The sequence below is a fragment of the Balearica regulorum genome, chromosome 26 (assembly GCF_011004875.1).
Source record: "Balearica regulorum gibbericeps isolate bBalReg1 chromosome 26, bBalReg1.pri, whole genome shotgun sequence".
Taxonomy (NCBI): domain Eukaryota; kingdom Metazoa; phylum Chordata; class Aves; order Gruiformes; family Gruidae; genus Balearica; species Balearica regulorum.
In genome coordinates, this window is record NC_046209.1 from 6,090,802 (window position 1) to 6,109,331 (window position 18,530).

General features: G+C 54.8%; 1 protein-coding gene across 1 annotated transcript; it reads right to left on the bottom strand.

The window, feature by feature from the left end:
* Nucleotides 1–551: 551 nt before the first annotated feature.
* On the bottom strand, nucleotides 552–11,683 carry MEX3D (mex-3 RNA binding family member D). Its single transcript, XM_075736230.1, has 2 exons — nucleotides 11,067–11,683; nucleotides 552–2,000 (listed from the first exon to the last, which is right to left on the bottom strand). Exons 1-2 carry the CDS (start codon nucleotides 11,575–11,577, stop codon nucleotides 736–738), a joined length of 1,776 nt encoding a protein of 591 aa, XP_075592345.1. The 5' UTR covers nucleotides 11,578–11,683; the 3' UTR covers nucleotides 552–735.
* Between the last annotated feature and the right edge of the window lie 6,847 nt (nucleotides 11,684–18,530).

The following is an 18,530-nucleotide window of genomic DNA, read 5'->3' on the forward strand; positions in this document are numbered from 1 at the left end:
TTTGTCTGGTTTTTGAGACATGGCATGTTAACTGTCCCCTCCATCCTGTGAGCTCCCCTGCCTGGCCCGGCCCCTCCAGCCAGGACTCCCAACCTCTCCTCACACATTTTTGGGCAGTTTTCACATTGGCAAAATAGAAGATAGACCTGCATTACAAAAAAAAAAAAAAAAAATATATATATATTTATAGAACCATCAAGAATCATCCAAAAAAATAACTACATACAAAAAGAACAACAACAAAAAAAATTACAATAATAATAGAATGATTTTAAAAAAATAAAAGACAACCCTTGCGTGTCCTAAAATAAAAAGTGCAACCGGACCTTTTCTTTCTGTTTATTTAACTTTGCAAACTGAATACTGTTATTTGGGAAGGACTGTTGAAGAACAGCTGGGCTTCCTCCTCCCAGCCGCCACAGCCGGGTAAAGAGTTAAAGCTATTCTGTAAACATCAGAGTTTCCTCCTCTCTGCAGTTTCACACCCCTCTTCCTCGTTGTCTTTGTCGGCCCCTTCTTCCCCACCCCTCCCGACCCCCTGTATTTCGGCCACCCTCCCGCCCTGCCCTCTCCACCTCTCCAGCCAGCAAGCAGCAGCCTCTCCTTCCCCCCCCCGCCCCGTGCGCCCATCGGATCCATTATTAAATAAAAAGGTTGATTTAAACAATTTGAAGTCCTTAAAAAGCTGTGTTGGGGTGGAGGGGAGGGGTGGCCGCCCTGGCGAGCCGGACCCAGCTAGGAGAAGATGTGGATGGCTTGCGTGGCGGGAGTGTGGCAAGCGGGACACTCGGGCTCGGCTTTGCCGCAGATGCGCATGGCGCACTCCATGCAGAAGAGGTTGTGGCCGCAGGGCACCAAGGCGGCGATCACCTCGCTCTCAAAACACACCATGCACTCGCGGGAGCTCTTGCGGTGCCCATCAGAGCTGCTGGAGTCGGTTGGTGAGCCCGAGGCAGCGGAGATGCTACCAGGCAGGGAGGATGAGGAGGAGTAGCCGGTACTGTTGGAGAAGGAGGACAGCGAGCCTTGGGTGGGCAGCCAGGACAAGGTGCTGACGGGGTCGCTCTGGATGCGCCGCGCTAAGGGGTGGTCCAGGGCCAGGCTGCTGCTCTCAGGGAGGGTGGGCGAGTGGCGCGGCGTGGCCGTGCCGCTGTTGCGTCTCTGCGAGCCGTTGATGGAGGAGCAGCTGCTGAAGGCTTGCAAGGGGTTGCCTGAGCGCTCAAAGGGTGACCAGATGGTGGTGGGTGTCGTGAGGTCAAGGGCCAAGAAGTCGAAGCCAAAGTCACACTCCTCCGAGCCCAGTGGAGCCGGGGGCTCGCTGAAGGTGAAGCTGCTGCTGGTGCTGTAGGGGCTGGTGGGGCTGGTGTCCGCCACCCGCCCGCTGTAGTAGGATTCGGTGGAGGCGCTGCCCAGGGAGCTGAGGCTGTCATTGCGGAGGGCAGCCGAGGGGCGGCGGGCAGGGTGGGGGGCCTTGGCCCACAGGCTGGCCGTGCTGCCCTGCAGGTCGAGGCAGACATCGGTGCCGTTGGAGTGGAAGTCGTTGTCGGCATTGACATCGATGAAGGAGCCTGTCCGCATGGTGATGTGCGCCTCAATCTCCTCCCTAGCCCGGTCCACATTCTCAGGCATGCCCGTCACCTCGAAGACGGGCTCCTTGTCCCGGCTGGGCGTTACAATGTAGGTGTGTGTCTGCTGCTGGATCCGCTTGATGGTGGCTCCCTTGGGCCCCACCACCAGCCCTACCACACGGTACGGGACCCTCACCTGGATGGTGGTCTGTCCTGGCAGGTTGGGGGGCCCCTGCATCGCTCCTGTCAGCCCGTTCACTTTGTTGCGCGTTGCTCGGATCATGGAGAAGTGCTCGGCGGCTGAGAGGATCTCCCTTTTCGCCATCTCCACGTCCTCCTTCCTCCCAGTCACGATGAAAACAGGCTCCTCGCCCCTGACCGGCGTCTTGATGTACGTGTTGGTCTTTGCGCGTAGGGCTTTGATTTTGCAGCCTGCATAGCAAGGAGGAGAAAAAAAAAAAAAAAAAAGACACATCAAAGCTAAGACCTCACGGGGACCCCCTGCTCACCCAGGATGGGGAGATGCAAGACCAGCAGGAACCAGCAGGTCCCTTTGGTTCTGCACCTGCAGCACAGACACCCTTGGGGAGAGGGGTCCCTCCTGCCTCAAAGGCAGCCAGGGGCTCACAGCTCAGTGCTGGAGGGTTTGCACCAGCCTGACCCTCTGTCACCACCTCCTCTACACCACAGAGGCATGGAGGACCTGCGAGATGCAGCCTCTAGCCCAGGACCCGAGAGCTGGGACAACGCGTGGGCAGAGAGGGGCCGGGGCAGGCAGCCATGGGGGCACCTTCTGGGCAAGTTCTGGGGTGGGATGTTGAGTTTACTCGAAAGGTGTTTAAGGAGGTGCAAGGAGAAAAAAAAAAAAAGGACACTGAAGATGGAAAGGAAGGAAAAGGCTTGTTTGGATCCTGCAGGTTTGTCGACACCTCTCAGTCAGCAGCTAAACCTGAGAAACAGCCCTGGCTGCACCCCAACAGCAGCAGCAATGGCCCCGGCAGGACGGGGAGACGGGCAGCACTGGCACCCCCTGCCGGCTGGGGCAGGGGTGCTCATGGGGCATCGGCTCTGCCTGTTCTGGAAAGACCTGCTTCCCCCCACATGAAGAATATGATTCAGCAGGCAGAGCCCAGGCTGGAACGCAGGAGACTGGGACTTTGCTGCCAGCTCTGCCTTTGCCTCGCACAACTGCGGGCAAGTCCCTGCCCCTTTCCTCCCGTGGGCTCCAGCTGCAAGTCCCTACAGCGCCTGCTCAGCGCAAAGCTCCTGCTCTCCTCTGGGACCGGTTGCCGCTGCTCTTGCCGAGGGGCCGCGTCCGGCCGCAACCCCAGCCTTGCTAATTGCATCTGCTCTGCCCGGGCTCCAATGCACGCAATTAAATTCACATGAGCCAGGCACGCCGCACCGGGAGCTCAGCAGCTCCACTCCCGGCACACGAGGGCGAGCGATCCCCCGTCTCCTACCTTCCACGTACCCCCTGAGCTTTGCAGGGCATCCAAAGCAAAGCCGGGAGCCCACAGGGATGGAAGCTGCCTGATCAGAGCCCCAAGACTATCCCTGTCCACTGCAAACACTGCTGCTGCAGATCCACATCGATAAATAGCCGCACACTAGCGGGGACAGCTCGACTTCTCGCAGACACAGCCAAGGCAGCCGCAAGCGCCCGGCTGGATCCTCCGCAAACGGCTCACTTGGGGCACTCCTCCTCCTCTTCCCAGACGCTCCCTGAGGAAGGGCAGGGCTGCTCTTCCAGCTGCAAGGCTGGAGAAGGGAGAGCCCTGGAAAGCTACAGGGATTTAGCTGAGGCTGGGGCAGTGCAGGACATTCAGGCAGGTCTGTCCCACGCAGGCAGATCAACCTGCGCTCACTAGCAGCCGGAGAGCAGAGCCCTAACGGGGGCCATGCTGTTCCTGGAGACCCAAGAGCAATTACCAGGGCATTAAGCCTCATGAATAACAAGAAGTAAAAAAACTGTCAAAGTGAGTGAGCACCAGCTGTCCTGGGTGTCACAGCCTGGCTTCTCAGCAGCAGCGACCCCTCCAATAGCCACATCCAGGGAGCCGGCAGATGATGACACTGGCATCTCCAGACACTTCCTCCAAAAAAACCCCTCAAAAGCACCTTGCACCCCTGCCCGGCTCCAGGCTGCCTTGGGGTGCTGGCAGCTCCATGTGTGCCCTGCCTGCTGCCTGCAAAGGTCCCAGGATTTTGACAGGCAGGTTGTAGGGGAATCTAGGAGGGGAGCAGGCAGACAAGCAGCCAGATAAAGCTGGGGAGGCAGGAGACCTGCTGAGATGTCCTCCTAAGTGGGGAAACCCTCTGGATTTCATACAAGCCAGGCTGAAAGCATCTGAAGGCCACCTCCAAGCACTTGTTCCAATCAAATGTTCCTCCCACCTTGTATTGCCCCAGGGATTCACTCCCGGTTTGGGGCAGTGGGACAAGCCCAAATTCAACCCTTCACGCAACCGGCTGGGATCGGCCAGGCAGAGGCAGGGCTGGGGACAGCACGGAGCTGCCCGGTTCCCTGGAGAAGCCGCTGAGCAGCTTCAGGGACATGCAGAAGAATGTGGGTGGAGAAGGGCTTGTCCAGGCTTTTCCTAATTTAGGACAACAACTGGAAGGTGTATTTATGGCTGGGGGCATATGGTGGGGAAAGCAATGGTCCAGTCACTGGGGCAGGACAGAACCAGCAACCATCCAAGGTGAAGTTTTTTTAAGCGTGTGCCAGCTTCTTTGAGGCTGTCCAGAGTGAGGTGCCTGCGACTCCCACCTTCCCCCTCCCTGATTTAGTACCTGCTATAAGCTCTGCCCCTCCTCTGCCGCTTGGCAAACCGGGATGAGCACGGTGGCAGCGGGCAAGGGCAGCCGGGCTGGGACTCACCGCAGGGCTCTGCTGGTGCCTCCTGCAGATGCCGGCCTCACACCCGAGGTCTGAAATTCACCCTTCTCTGCAGGAAGCGGCAATTTCAAGATCCAAAGGTATCAGGAGCTGCAAACAGGAGCTGCTCAGGAGCCATGTCCTGTGGAGGGAGCACGGCACAACGGGGCTTTTCCTCCCCACCCCATGCTGGCTGCGCCAGCGGAGCCCGAACTGAATTTTCCTCCAATGCAAAATGGAGGAAGACTTTACCTGGCTGCTCCCTGTGAGCCCTGCCTAGGGGGTCAAAGCCAGAAACCTGGGTTAAAAATTAAAGGGGGGGCCTGGCTTGGGCAGCTCCACCCTCTTCAAACAAGCAGGGCAGGAACAACGCACACCACCAGCGGTTGCTGGCCACTGCCAGGGCCACCGTGCCCGCGCTGTGCCAGGGCACCATGGGTTAGAGCTGTTTTTTCCAGTCCTGGCGTAAAAGAGGATGGCGGCAGGTCTGGGACAGCGGGGTGCTGGCTCACCTCCCTGCTCGCCCGCAGAGTCGTGTGGGGAAACATTGCAGAAAAGGAGGCATCAGCTGGGGAAGCCACTTGCCCGAGGCCACGTGCTGGCACCTGCACCAGGAACCGCACTTGCGCTGCTCAGCGCGAGGAACCCCCGTCATTACAACACGCTGGTGAGTGCTCCCAAATGGGCACTTCGGGGGACGTGGTGGGAGCAGAGCTGGGACAGCCCCACGGCCCCACCCAGGGACCAACCCTGCCCAACCTGCTGCCCCCAGTCCCAAAGTCCACCTAAGCCACCCCTTGGCTGTGGGGACTCCCGGGCGGCAGGTCCTAAATGCCCCGACCGGGAAGGATGGGCAGCCTACCCGGGCAGGGATTCAGTAAAATATTTGAACCCACACACCACAGCAAGCTACAGGTCTGCAACACCAGGAACTGGTGAAGAGGCACAACCCGACAGCAGTACAACCCCTGTCCTCCATCACATCCGTGCCCCGGAGAAGCGGCTGAGCCAAGGCTGCTCCTGCCCACACTCAGGGAGACACTGACACCCTACAAGCCAATCCCCCTGCTGAGAGCCAGAGGTACTCAAACTGCACCAGACAGATGGTTTAACCAGCAACCTACAACTGGGGGAACAATCCGCACCACTGCGAGATATTTCAGATGAGTCTCCACAAGCCCCTACCTAAGCACGCTGTGAAAACGCCATCTGGGATGGCGGCATCCCTCTGAAGCTGGTGCAGCACAACCCTGCTGGAACGGGACCGTGCCAGGATGGGGGCTGTGGAGAGGACCGGGGCTCCCCGGCATTGCCAGCGAGCTCCACAGCAGCCATGCCCTCGCCCTGGCATTGCCGGATCAAGCGCCTTACCTCAACCAAGCGGCAGCAATTTCCATTCCCATGTTTTACCTTGCCAAGGGCCGGCGTGCTGCAGTAATGACGAGGGAGGAGGAGGAAAACAAGGTGCCAGACTTTGCTACAAGTCTATCAACAAGGTGGCTTTTAAAAACATTTTTCAGATCCTAAAGAAAACACCCTCAAAACCAGGGGGTGGTTGGGGCTGGGTGTGATGGGGAGAGGACCCAGGGGTGCTGCAGCCCCAACAGATCCCTTCTCAACACCAGGGCCTGGGTTTCACCAGAGCCCAGGAGCGGCTCAGTCGCCATGTTACAGCTCTTCAGCAGAGCTCCGAATCTCTGTGGGCCTAAACTTATCATGACAACCGGTGGCCATGCTCAGCTACAAGCAAATTCTGGGGGTCTCAAGCACATGCAACCCCACCGAGTCACAGCCCTTAGTGCCACCACCCAGCTCTGCCAGCAGAGATGGCACCAATGGAGGGGTGCGAGCTGGACACTACACTCAAACCCTCCCGTCTCCAGACTGCATGCCCTTCTCTTCCAGCTCCTGCAAAGCTGCCCTCGGAGCTGCAGCATCCTGGCTGGACTCATCCCACCTGCCCTCAGGCTGAGAAATCACTAGTTTTGGACAAGAAACAGAATCCCAGGGGATTCTCCCTGGGAGGATGCAGTGATGGAGGCAGCACCCCAGGAAAGGCAGTGGCTACCCCTGAACGTCCTCTCTTGGTGCCACTGAAGAGGACTTCGCCCTCTGCCAGGAGCCCCAGTCGGGTTGGGACTGCAACTATCACCAAGAGCCCATGAAAATCAGTACAGCGCAGGCTGGGGCAGTGGGCTGGGAAGTGCTGCTCGATCGTCTGCGCTCCTGCTGTTACTCAGGCAAGAGAGAAACCTGACGCAGCTCATCCACTCGCTGATGCCCAGCATGGCCCAGCCAGCACCTACTTTGACATGAGGTGGCCTTCTCCACATAAGGCAGGCAAGGCCAGTCAATCCCCTTGGCCAGACCACGTCTCCTTTGCCCAAGGAGCTTCGCGCTTGCAGTGCCCAAATCCGAGCTATGAAAACCCAGAAAGCCCAAACAGCTTTTCTGAAGGAGCCTTTGATGGCATCAACCAGGAGGACCACAGCCCGGGAGCCGGCTGATGCGTTGCACCCAGCCCTCTGGAGCATGCTACCTGCTGCAGAAGGACGTTGCCCTTCCTCTTCCCTAGCTCTGCAGCATCTCCCGGCCTTCAATCCAGCATTACGGTGCTCCTGGTCCCCTTCACTACAGGCAAATGGCACAGGATGTGCCAGGACCAGGGCCAGACGTGGGGGAGAACACGTTGCACCTCCATCACATCTCATCTCCCCTCTTGCTGAGTGCTTCTTCCCACCTCTCCGCAAACAGTAATTAATTCATCCTTGCAACCACACTGCAGGAGGCAGGCACATCACACCTTTGTTTCTTCTCCAGACACTGGGAAAAGCGAGGCAGGGAGGCTGGGCTCCTTGCCTCAGGCCAGAGAGGAGGAAGCCGGTGCCAGAGCCAAGATGCTCAGGCAGATACTTCAGCGATCAGATCAATCTGTGCGACTGACTTCAGGAGTTTCTGGCTCTGCTACGACCCAGAGAGGTGGGAGGAGGCAGCCAGGCCAGCCTCAAAAGACATGGCATGATGGGGAGACGACAGCAGAGAGCAGCAGCCCAGGGCTCAGAAATACGAAGATTCATTGCAGCCCCAGCAATCCACTGCAAGTTTACAGATGCTGGGGCTGGCCAAGAAACCGAGGGCTGCGGTCTCCCTGCGCGTCCTCCAAGCGCCGAAACATCCTCCACGCTCTGGCAGGGAGGAGAGCTGCCATATTTCATCCTTCCCTAGATCTCCCCTTCGAGCATCCCAGCCTCTTCTATAAACGGCAACTTTCCCAAATCCTTTGCGAAGCTGCGAATAGTCCCTGTGTGTTGCAGATGGGGAAGCGGAGCCCCGGGAGAGGAGCCGTGGCTGGCTCTGTCCCACGAGAAGCACGTGGCATGGAAGGGGAGAGTAAAGCCTGGGGCTCTCGGGTGCACCAGCTGCCCGTCACCCTCTTGGCCTCATTGGGGCAGAAGCTGTAGGAAACGCACCTCCAAAGCCAGGACGCTAGGGAGCAATGCCGGCATGGCGCTGACACGCAGGAGCCAGGGCAACTCTAATGCCCAGACCGCCCCGTGCTCCCCATCTCCCTTCCACTCCCCCCGTGATTTCCGTTATCACCACCCCTCTTTTTGCTGGGTAGCAAGATGAGCCCACACCGCTGCAATCGGTGCCCAGAGCACTTTTTGGAGACAGTCCCTCCCACAGCAGGAGTCATGAACGGGCTTGCACGCAAAGGCACGGCCACGTAATCCCGCCAGGCCACGCTGCCTTTCGGTAGCCGCGTGGGCAGGGAGAAGAAAAGCCACAGATCCTGGCTCTGCACCATCACCGATGCCAATCCAGACGAGGGACGAGGCAACCGCTGAGGCTCAGTCAAGAAAACGCAGAGTTGTTTTACACAACAAAGATTTACCTGCTGAGCTGCTGCTTCTCCCTTCTGGAAAGGGATAAATTAGTGGATACGGAAGAGAAAAATTGAAGAAAAAGGAGCAGGAGACATCACGTCTGACAGCGTCCGTCCCACCTCAGCTCACGTAGGACAGTCGTGCATTGGTCTGACGGGCAAGGACAGCAGGACCGATCCCAAAGTGCCCTGAGAGCTGCTCCCTCAGCACACAGCGTATGGGGAGAGAAACCCAGCCTTGTCCCAACTCGAGACCCTTCCAGGGCACCCAATATCCCCGTCTTCACCTCCTCCTGTGTTGTGAGCACGGCGGCACCACGAGCCCGCTCACCGGGTCATGGCTAGGCTGGGTAGTACAGGAAAGGCAAGAGTGACGGGGACACAGTCTGAGGCAGTCCCCAGCCCCACAGCATCACACCTCTCCACCAGAACGATGCTAGGCCCAACGAAGCACCCCAAGGCTTGGCTCCATGCCGCTGTGCAGCCCGAGCCCTGCTGCCACAGGGCTACCAGACCGAGGGAGACTCACATGGGGGAACCTGGGGACCAGAAGGACCCGGGAACCAGCAAGGATGCAGAAGGATGAGGCGAGCAAGAAGAGCTCTGCTTGTTTTCGAGCTCGATGCGAGACCCGGAGAAGCGGGCAACTGCAAACAACCTCAGCATCGCCCCTGCTCGGACTGCACCAGCGTCACACATCCCCGATTTAAAACAGCTGCTGGCAGCACCAGAGAGTAGCCAGAGCACAAAGACACTCCGCCGACAGCCCCGTCCCCTCAGATGCTGCCCAAGTGCACGCCCCTGCCAGGGAGAACCGAGGGTGCCAAATGCCGAGCCCCACTTCATGCCAAAACCCCAGCACAATGGGGCCATGGCACGGTACCTGAACGGGCCAGGAACTGCAGAAAAGCTGAGACCAGGAGCAGGGCAGGAAACACACGAGGGGAAAACCCCCGGGGAGAGCTGTTCCTGCCTGGGCTGGGGCAGCAGCAGGCAGCTCCAGCCCATCGCTGGCCCCAGGTGCCCTCGGAGCTCACCGGCAGGACACGGTGCTCCTGCAGCATCCCTCCTCAACCCGGTATAATAATTTCTTTTGCAGCTCTTTTCCAGGAGCCCCAGGAGCCCACGGAGCTTAGCGAGCACCCAAACTCTGCACAAGGTGTTTGGGGCAGGTACCTGGGTGCAGATTTAAACTTGCCAGGGTGCCAGAGGTACAGTGCTGGGGCCTCACCGGAGCCAAAACACCCAACCCCAGCTGCTGCGAGAAAAGGTGCCAACCAGCAGCTCGCGAGCCCAAAAGCAGCCATTCCTCCAAACCTCCTTGAACTTGCAGAGCCAACGCATTTCCCAGCGGAGGCCAGACCCCGTCGCAGGTTTGCTTTCAAGCTGCTGGACCCCAAGGGTCTGTGGCTTCTGCCGGAGAGGCCACCAAATCCCGGTCCCCATCTAGCCCAGGGAGTAGGAGGATCCTCCCGAGCAGGGCGTGGTGCTGCGCTCCTCTCCTCTGGCAACATTACCGGCTTCGCCACACCGCTCGTCTGCCCCGGCCGGGCTCAGCAACCCGATGGGACCCCGGTACCGAGGCGGTGGGACCAGCGAGGGGTGTGCAGAAAGTTGGGAGGCCAGGAAGCGGGGCCGGCTGGGAGGCAGCACAGGCCAATGGGAAGCGCAGAGCATGATGTCACCGCGCTCATCACAGCATGGCTCTGGCTAACAAAGAGAACAATGAGGCTGCCCAGCTCCCTGCTTCCCCCCAGAAAAAAAACGCCCCCCAGCCCCCTGCCCCGCAGCCCGCTGCCCAGGGATGTACGGAGCCGTGGGAGCGAGGGACAGGCCAGGGTGCCAGAGCCCTACGTGGCGAAAACACCCTGGAGGTTTGGCTTCCCACAAGCCAAACTGCCCACTGCTGCCGGGATTCCTGAGGGCAGCAGCTCCCTTTCTTTTTTTTAATTTTTTCTTTTCCTTAAATCATCCTCTCTGGGATCTTTTCTTTCTCTTTTTTTTTTTTTTTTTTTAAAAGGTGAAACTTTGGTTAAGGGCTATTTCAGATTTCCTCAAGACAAAGCCCACGCAAGGCACACCCACCCAGGGAGAGGGCTGGGGCTGAGGCGTGCCCGGGTGTCCTTTTGTGACAGCCGAGCACGAGTGGGGCTTCACGCCCCTCCGCTGCCTGCAGAGCTTCACCTAATAAATTTATACAGTAAGCCTGAGATATCGGGTACCATTTACACACCAAGCTAGAGGGAAAGGGTGGAAAGAGGCACTCAACTACAATAAGAATCAAAGCTTTTGCCCTGCACTTCGTGTCCTGCCTGCTCCCACGGGCTCGCGTGGCGCCCGGGAACTTTCCGTGTGCACAGGGTGTTTCTCCCACCCGTGCCGTTTTGCTGGCCTATATAGTTTAATTAATATTTACAGCCGGCGCGTTGGGAAAAGGCACAAAGAGCAGCTCGCTCCTGAAACCCACGGCGAAGGCGCGTCCGCGGGAGGAGTTTCAGGGCCGCGGGATTTGTCGCCGTTAAGTTTCCGCCTTCGCGCTGCCGGGAGCGGAGACAAAGCCCCAAAACTGACCCAAATAAAGCGGGGCCGGGCCGGCACGTCCCGCCGGAGGTGGCGGCGCCGCAGCCCCGGGGCGCTCGGGGGCGGACAAAGCGGGGGGGGGTGTCCCCGCCGTCCCGTCCCGTCCGGTGTCCCCGTCCCGTCGTTCCCCCCCACGCGGGGCGGGGGTTACCTTGCCGGCCCACGATCTCGGCGACGTGCTCGGAGCTGGGCACGGGCACGCACTCGGTCATGTTCACGCTCTTCTTCCTGCTCCCCAGCGCGCCCAGCGGCTCGGCCAGCAGCGCGGCGGGCGGCGCCAGGTGCGGGGCGAAGTTACCGAAGGCGGCCGGGGGGGAAGCGGCGCCGGCGGCCGGGGGGGAGCCGCCGCGCTCCCGCGGCCCCTGCAGGCCGCCCGTCCCCGCGCCTCCCGCCGCCGCCTCCGGCTCCTCCGGCCCCGCGCCGCCCGCCTCCGCCGCCCGCAGCCCGCGCTCGCTCGCCTCCTCCAGCCCCAGCAGCGAGAGCTGGTCCAGGGCGAACCTCAGGGCGGCGGCTTCGTCCTGCACCGGCGGCCCCTCCCGCTCCCGCCCAGGCTCCGGCTCCGGCTCCTGCCCGGCGGGCGCCGGCGGGCTGAGCAGCGCTAGGCAGCGCGGCGGGCCGCGGGCGGGCTGTCCGCCCTCGGGCTGGTAGATAGAGCCGGGCATGGCGGCGGAGCGGCGGCTGGCCGGGAGCGGAGCGGGCCGGGGCGGTGGCGGTGCCCGCCGCACGCCGCCTCTCTGCGCGCCCCCCGCCGCGCCGCCCCCGCCCCGCCCCGACGTCAGCCCGCCCCGACAATGGGCCGCGCCCCGCCGCGCGCATGCGCCCGCCGCGCCCCCGCCCCCCGGAGGCGGGTCCGCCCCGCCGCAGAAAGGGGGCGGGGCCTGCGCCCGCCCCGCCCCTGAGCGGGGCCCGAGCTCGGCGCCGCGGGAAAGCTCACGCTGCCCACGCGTGTCCAGCTCCCCCCGGCACCGCCCCACGCGGGGGGTGTGGAGCCCGGGCCGGCGGCGCCGCGCGGCGCAGAGACTCGTGCATCCAACACGGCAAAGCCCGGGACACGCACACACGCGACAGGGGGCTCCGCGAGACAGGCGCATCCCCGTGGTACGGCGAAGCCGCGGCATTACGCTTCTCCCCTCCACCGCTCAAATACCGAGCGCTTCCTCTGGCAAAGACCGAGCCTGGCCCTCACTTGCAGGACTGTCTTAAAACAATGGGGCTGGAGGAAGGTAGGAGAGGCAGCAGTGGGTCCACAGCAGTTCACGCCACAGCACGCAGCAGCCCCATCTCTACAAACTTCCACCAGAAGTAACAGAGCAGACGTCGGGTACTGGTTTGCACAACCCTTTTATTGACTAGAGTAATGTTTCCCAGCAAAGAGCAAAGCCGGAGCAGCAAAGCGCCTGCTGAGGACATGGCAGCTCCTCGCAGCACCTGGGTGGACTATTCCCATCTGCTCGGTCCACACACGCCGAGACCATGCGTGGTTCACCAAGCACTCGAGGGTACAGAGCTACAGCACAGCTACACTTTGGGTACAAAAGGATATTTGCTTCTTCCTGAGTAAGAAAAGTTAAGAAAACATAAAATCTTTGTCCTTTCTCCCACCTTCTTCCCTTGGTTCTTTAGTTCCTATTTTGCATGGGTTATTTGCTGTTTATCACAGCTCAGCAGCAAAGCAGTCATCTGTTTCTGCTTCAGAGTCACAACAGCTTCAGCAGCTTGGATGCCCCAAGACCGTGGGGATCTCAACCACCTTCCCAGCCTCCCCCACCAGAAAGCCACCACAGCAGACACAGCACACAGACTACCATCAGCTCACCTGCTACCTCAAACATCCAGATGCTCAAATTCCACAGATCCTACTCTCAAGCTTCATTTTCACATAGTTGTCTTTCCCAGTTGCTGTCTTTGGGACTAACTCAACCCTTCAGCTTGGTATTGTTTTTAACTGCGAGTGACCCCCACTTCAGAGCACGCCCTCTGTTCACAGATCCTGGGAAACATTAACTCCTGCTGCTCAGCGGCCCAAACACACCAACCACGTGGGCTGTCCCTCTGCTTCCAAGTTTTGCCCCTCAGCTGGAGAGGGGCTATGCTATGGAGAGGGACTTTCACCTACCAATACTCTGAACGGGTCACCTTAAACTTCTATGTGATCTTTCCAGCTAGGTAACAGCCACCAGGAACTACCTCCTTCCTTCTTTCCATGTCTCTTACCTGCCAACTAAACCCAACATCTTCCAGCTGCTGAAAAATTTCATGAAAATAGTTAACAAGCTTCCTCTCCTCCTGTTTTACCTTCAGAGGTCTTGGCCGTGAGGTCCCACTAGCTCTTCCTTCCATTTCCCCCCCCCAAAGCATTCACAGCTCAATTTCACAGAGATCCATCCGTATCTGTCCAGATTCCTCAGTGCTCCTCAGTGCATGGACGCATCAGCATGAGCGCAGCTCTGGGAATCCTCCCGCTTCAGACTCGTCTTCCCCGTGCTGTGAGCTGCTCAGAGCTGGCAGGCTCCAGGAGTATTACGGAGAGCTCGTACCCGCTGTGGACTGATGCTTCTCCTCCAGAGACGGATGCAGCAAAATCAGCAGATTTGAGCCACACACACTGGCTGTGAGACATCTCCCCCTCTTCCTTCCCAAAATATTTAACCTAGTAAGTTGAAACACTCCAGTAAACTACTAAAAATAGTGGGGTTTCCACTACTTGAGACAGAATGGTACAACCCCTCCTTCCTGAGCTTCTCCCACTTCCAGAAAACGTAGAAAACTCATTAATGACCAACACTGCTAACTTCTCTGGGCAACCTGCACCAACATAGAAGACTACATCTGCATCTGAACCTGTCTGAGTGGCTCCTCACGTCCTTGCTGCAACTCCAGTACTAACACACTCCTTGCGACCACTAACACACAGGCGACCACATCACCATCTCTCAAGCCCCATGAAAAGTGTTGTACGTGGGCTTTCAAACTCACCTCCGGAACTGCAATGCTGGCTCCGAACACTGCCGGTTTTGCCTACTCTGTACTTGTGAGTCCTTTTGGGAAACAACTATGTCAAGTCCAACAACACCTAGAGAGACTGCCAGTTGTTATTTTAAGTGCTTTGGGCAAACCCAGTTTGTAGATGTTTTATGCCTATGATTTGTTCCAGTTTCAGCAGAACTTGCTCACGCTTTCTTTGTAACAGTCTTAATTTCACTCATGGCACCAAGTTGCCTTTGTATTTTTTAGCCCCAGTAATTAGCAGGGACTTGTGTCTCCCATTAACAAAGGATTATACAAATTAGAGAAGTTCTTTACCACAACTCCATTTCTTTACCAAACACAACCATGCAGAAGATCCAACTGAAGACAGAAGGCACTTGCTTGCCGCTTCCAAGCCTATCCCTCCTCAGTTCCCATCAAGGCTCATTCACAATTGCTTCTGCTGCTGCTTTGTGCTGCCTGTAATCATTTGGTCTCTGAACATCCACAGAACAAAGACGCCCCCCAAAGTGACCGATACAATCCCCTGTGACTGTACAGGCAATTAAAGAACACTTTACCAAAGCAAAGCAGAGGTGTAACATCCTGTTAAGCTGTTTTCTGAATGGGGAAACGAGCAATATAACTACAGCAGAGTAACCAGTACCACCACAGCTATGCAAACCTAACGCCCCCAAGTGCAATTCTGCAACAGCCACTCTTCTTCCAGGTCAAGTATGCAAAGGCAGAAGTTACAACACCCTAGTTAGAATATCTGTTCTGCTATAAAGACTATCCTTTTACAGACTAACCCCTAAAGAGGGGACTGCTGAACACATGGGGGAAATCCCCTGCCCCCAACAAACAAAAAAACCCAAAACCCCAAACACCCCAGAGTTATCTATTTGCCTAAATCACAGCACATTAGCCAAATGCTAGAAATGGGATCTAAAGTTTAGGGGCAAAAAATACTTCTGGAGAACTATGGTAGCTGCTTCTCTCACTCTTTAGGAGATCAAACTCTGCTTTCCGCACTGTTCAAGTACATGCAAACATCAGGCAAAAAATACAGGCTTTGAGCACAGCACAGAAGAGGCAGCGCAGCTTGGAGAATTATAAAAAAGTCCTTACTTGTGTGTGGGAAGGCTTAAGGGAATATTTCAGCACATCAGGAGCTGAATCACTGCATGTAGGTGGAGCCAGACAGATTGACAAGATCTGCAACTTGAAAAATGACCTAAGTCTGAGATCAATCAATCATCTCACAAAGTAGCTGACTGAGGGAACAACACAGAGAGACAGCTCAAGGTGATGAGGCTCAAAACTGTATTAGAGGTACAGGCTACAGCTGACCAACTATCCTGTAACTCAAAACACAGACAACTGTGATCCTCTCGGCACCAACAGGCCAAGCGCTCTTTTTTTTCCTGTTACCTTTTTGCATCACTACCACAATGTTATCGTAACAGATCTCCCTACTATGGCAGCTCCGGGGGAAGCCATTAGTAAACATTTTTTTCATGCATTAGATTAATGAAGAATCTAGCTTTCAGGTAATGACTTCTCAGAAGTTGTGGAGCAGCCACTTGAGGCAAACTTAAGAATTAATTGCAGACCAGACAAAAGCATGACAAATAGAAAGTACACCAAGCTTTCAAGCTTTATAGCCCTTCAGGTCACTAAATCCCAGTAAGATGTGTTTGATATGCTAATCCAGGACATAGAACTGGACTCAAATTACAAAAAAATATCACAAGTAATAACTTTAGTATTCATCTCCTTCCGAAAGCTCAAACTTGGGGGTCTATTTATCAGAAGACCTGTATTTTGTATATGCAAATGAAACCAGATTCCTACAGCTAAGCAGTTCCTAAATTTTGCCACTAGAGACAGACCATTTAAGAGGTCCTTCACTGCCCTACCATTCCAATTCTGCATGATCTAAAACTATTTCCATTTGTGACTCTGCAAGGTAAGGAAAAAAAAATCCACTAAATGTTAAGAGATTTATGTAATCAATCAAATAAATATTAATTTACCATACTTGGTAAATATTATTTCTTACTAGCAGTTAGCCATCAATACAAAATTCAATTGCTAACCAATAACCCTGACAATTTCAAGTGCGGTTTGGTGGGTCACTCTGAAGTTTAAAATGTCTTTTTCTCCTCATTCTCATAAATGCTCTATCACTGTAAACATCATTTAGCAAATGCTGTTCTGTGCTGTTTTCTCATATACTCCAGCTAGTCATGGGGTCAAACTGAAGGGTAATGGTTTTCCTTCATTCGTTCAAGGGAACAGAGTTGATCTCCTGCTAATCTGAGAACAAATCCAAGTTTTAGCTCACTACATCCCATACAGGACATTATTTTCTGTGCTGCAGAATGAGTACACCACCTTCTCATGTTTATCTGTGCACTTATTTAAAGCAGGGAGCTAAAATACGCAACACGGGGAACCTTGACCAACCAACCACAAAGGAAAAGCCTGTTATGAAGCAGTTCCAGTGTACGCAGACATTTCTGTTGAGAGTGACAACAGCCAAGAAAACGCATTTTACTTGATAGGGAGTAAGGGGTATCGTCCAAAGATCTGCACAGGCATCTGGACTCTTGGAGATTGTTCTTATGGGCATAATCCCAAGTAAACAGGGTCGTCTGACTGGAGAGTTAATCCTGAAAAAACTTACTTTTTCTTCATTAAACAAACATTCTCCCATCCCGTCTCCCTTTAAACATGGTAGCCTACCTTCTTTTCGAGGACCGGGAGAAGCAGTCTAGATAGAATGGGGCTCTCTTTAAAGCAAGACAAAAAGGACATGATTCAGAAGCACTGAAAGATTAGTTATCCTTTCAGGTGTTCTGCTGTATCTACCTCTTGCAAAGTAGTAAAGAATAGGAGTGGGAATGAGGAGTGGGAATGAAAAAACATCAAAACAAGCAACCAGGTATAGAGTCGAAAGGAAGAGCTGAGCGTGTAGGCAGGTTATTAGACCCCAGGAACAGATCCTAACAGAAGGTAGCGAGGAATCCAGGTGCAGACAACACGGCCACACTTCTTTAAAGTGCAAAGACTTTGCATTTGAGGTGCCAGGGCCTCTCGCCATTTGCAACGGTTGCTCTGAATGCTTAAGTGCTGCTGGGGAGCCCAGAAGGAGCCGTCGGGTTGGGCACTGCCATTCTCTTTCATCGGGGTAAGTTGCTAAAGTACCTTCCCACATACAGAAGTGTTACGGTTGCCACCGAGGTAACATTCAATGGCAAACAGGAGGGAAGAAAGGCAAGAATATATTTCATAATGATCTTAAAAGAACAATTAGAAGTTGATAAGCAGGAGCCAAGACAAAGTTAGATAGGGATGAGTAAGCATTAGGTCAGGAAATGTAAGGATAGGAGACTACAAGTAATATTCAACCACAGAAATAGGCCTGGGAAAAACCTTCAGATGAACAGCTTGTCTGTTTTGAAGGATAAAGTCTTAAACCAAGGAGACTGCTACTCTATGGCCACACAGCACATACTACAGAGACAGAATGACCCCACAGCTCTGTAGAAGGTACAGTAGCATCAGTGAATTTAAAGTCATTTAAAATACACGGATGCAGCCTTCAGCTGTGCAGCTGGGTGCCTTTCACAGGCCTGGCACAAAATCTAATTTGACACAACGAAACTTCTAACAGGATAGCCTGCTACCCCTTCCCTCTCTTCCTCAAATTACCAAAGCCAGCTTGTACAAGATTAGTTTTCAGCAAGACAGCTGCAAAATACATGTAATTTTTTTCTTTTTTTAAACTTTCACTCATACTCACCTTCAACTTTTATTTTTTTTTTTTTACTTTATAGAAGAGAGCAGTAGGACAGTCTCTTGGAGCTATAAAGAAGCAAAATTACCTCTACCAGTAGCCGATAAACTAGCATTGATGAAAAGCTTTCATTCAGCAGAGTCTGCCTTGTACACGGTGCATGCTTTCAGTTCCCAAAGTAACTAAAATGTGTTTTACTGATGAAAACAGGTTTCTGATTTGGAAAGTTAACTTCAGCTGGCTTCCTTTCACATGGGAAGTAGAAGAGTGTACATTTATCCACGAGTTCTAACTTCCTAAAGATTTTTTTATGTAGTACTATCACTAGAAAACAACTTGCAGCCACGACACCAAAGCTTCCATATGCGGGGTTTAACTTGCCTACATTCCCAGGGTCCAGCCATGTCATTCATGACTATTTTTCCTTCCTGATGTGCTCAGTTTACAAGCAAGAAAACTCCTCCCTTTCCTTGCTCAACAGCCAGTTCAGCAAGTTCAATTTCAGATGTGAATCAAGCTAATTTTTCCTGGGCAGAACTACCTAAAAAAGCTCTGCAAGCCCAATCCAGACTGTACCAATATCCATGCAAACGGGTGATTTTTATTGATCGCACAAAATTTCATCCAACTAGAATTCAGTAAAAATAAAAACAGCAGTGGTAAGACAAAGAGAGAGATAATGACATTCCGTTTAACTTTGTTAGTTTTGCAAAACAAAAACAGAGAAAAAAAATTGAGCCTTCTTAGTGGAACAGCTCCAACACTATTTGCAGAAGATAAAAATCAGAAGTTTTAAATAATGAGGAGTCTCTTTTTACAAAGTTACCTTTGCAGAGTAAAATG

What these genes read in the sequence shown, in the direction of transcription:
- MEX3D (XM_075736230.1), bottom strand. Translation starts at nt 11,577, where the DNA reads ATGCCCGGCTCTATCTACCAGCCCGAGGGCGGACAGCCCGCCCGCGGC. An exon ending in CGAGATCGTGGGCCGGCAAG is followed by an intron (nt 2,001 to 11,066) that starts GTAACCCCCGCC and finishes CTTGCTATGCAG; the next exon opens with GCTGCAAAATCAAAGCCCTA.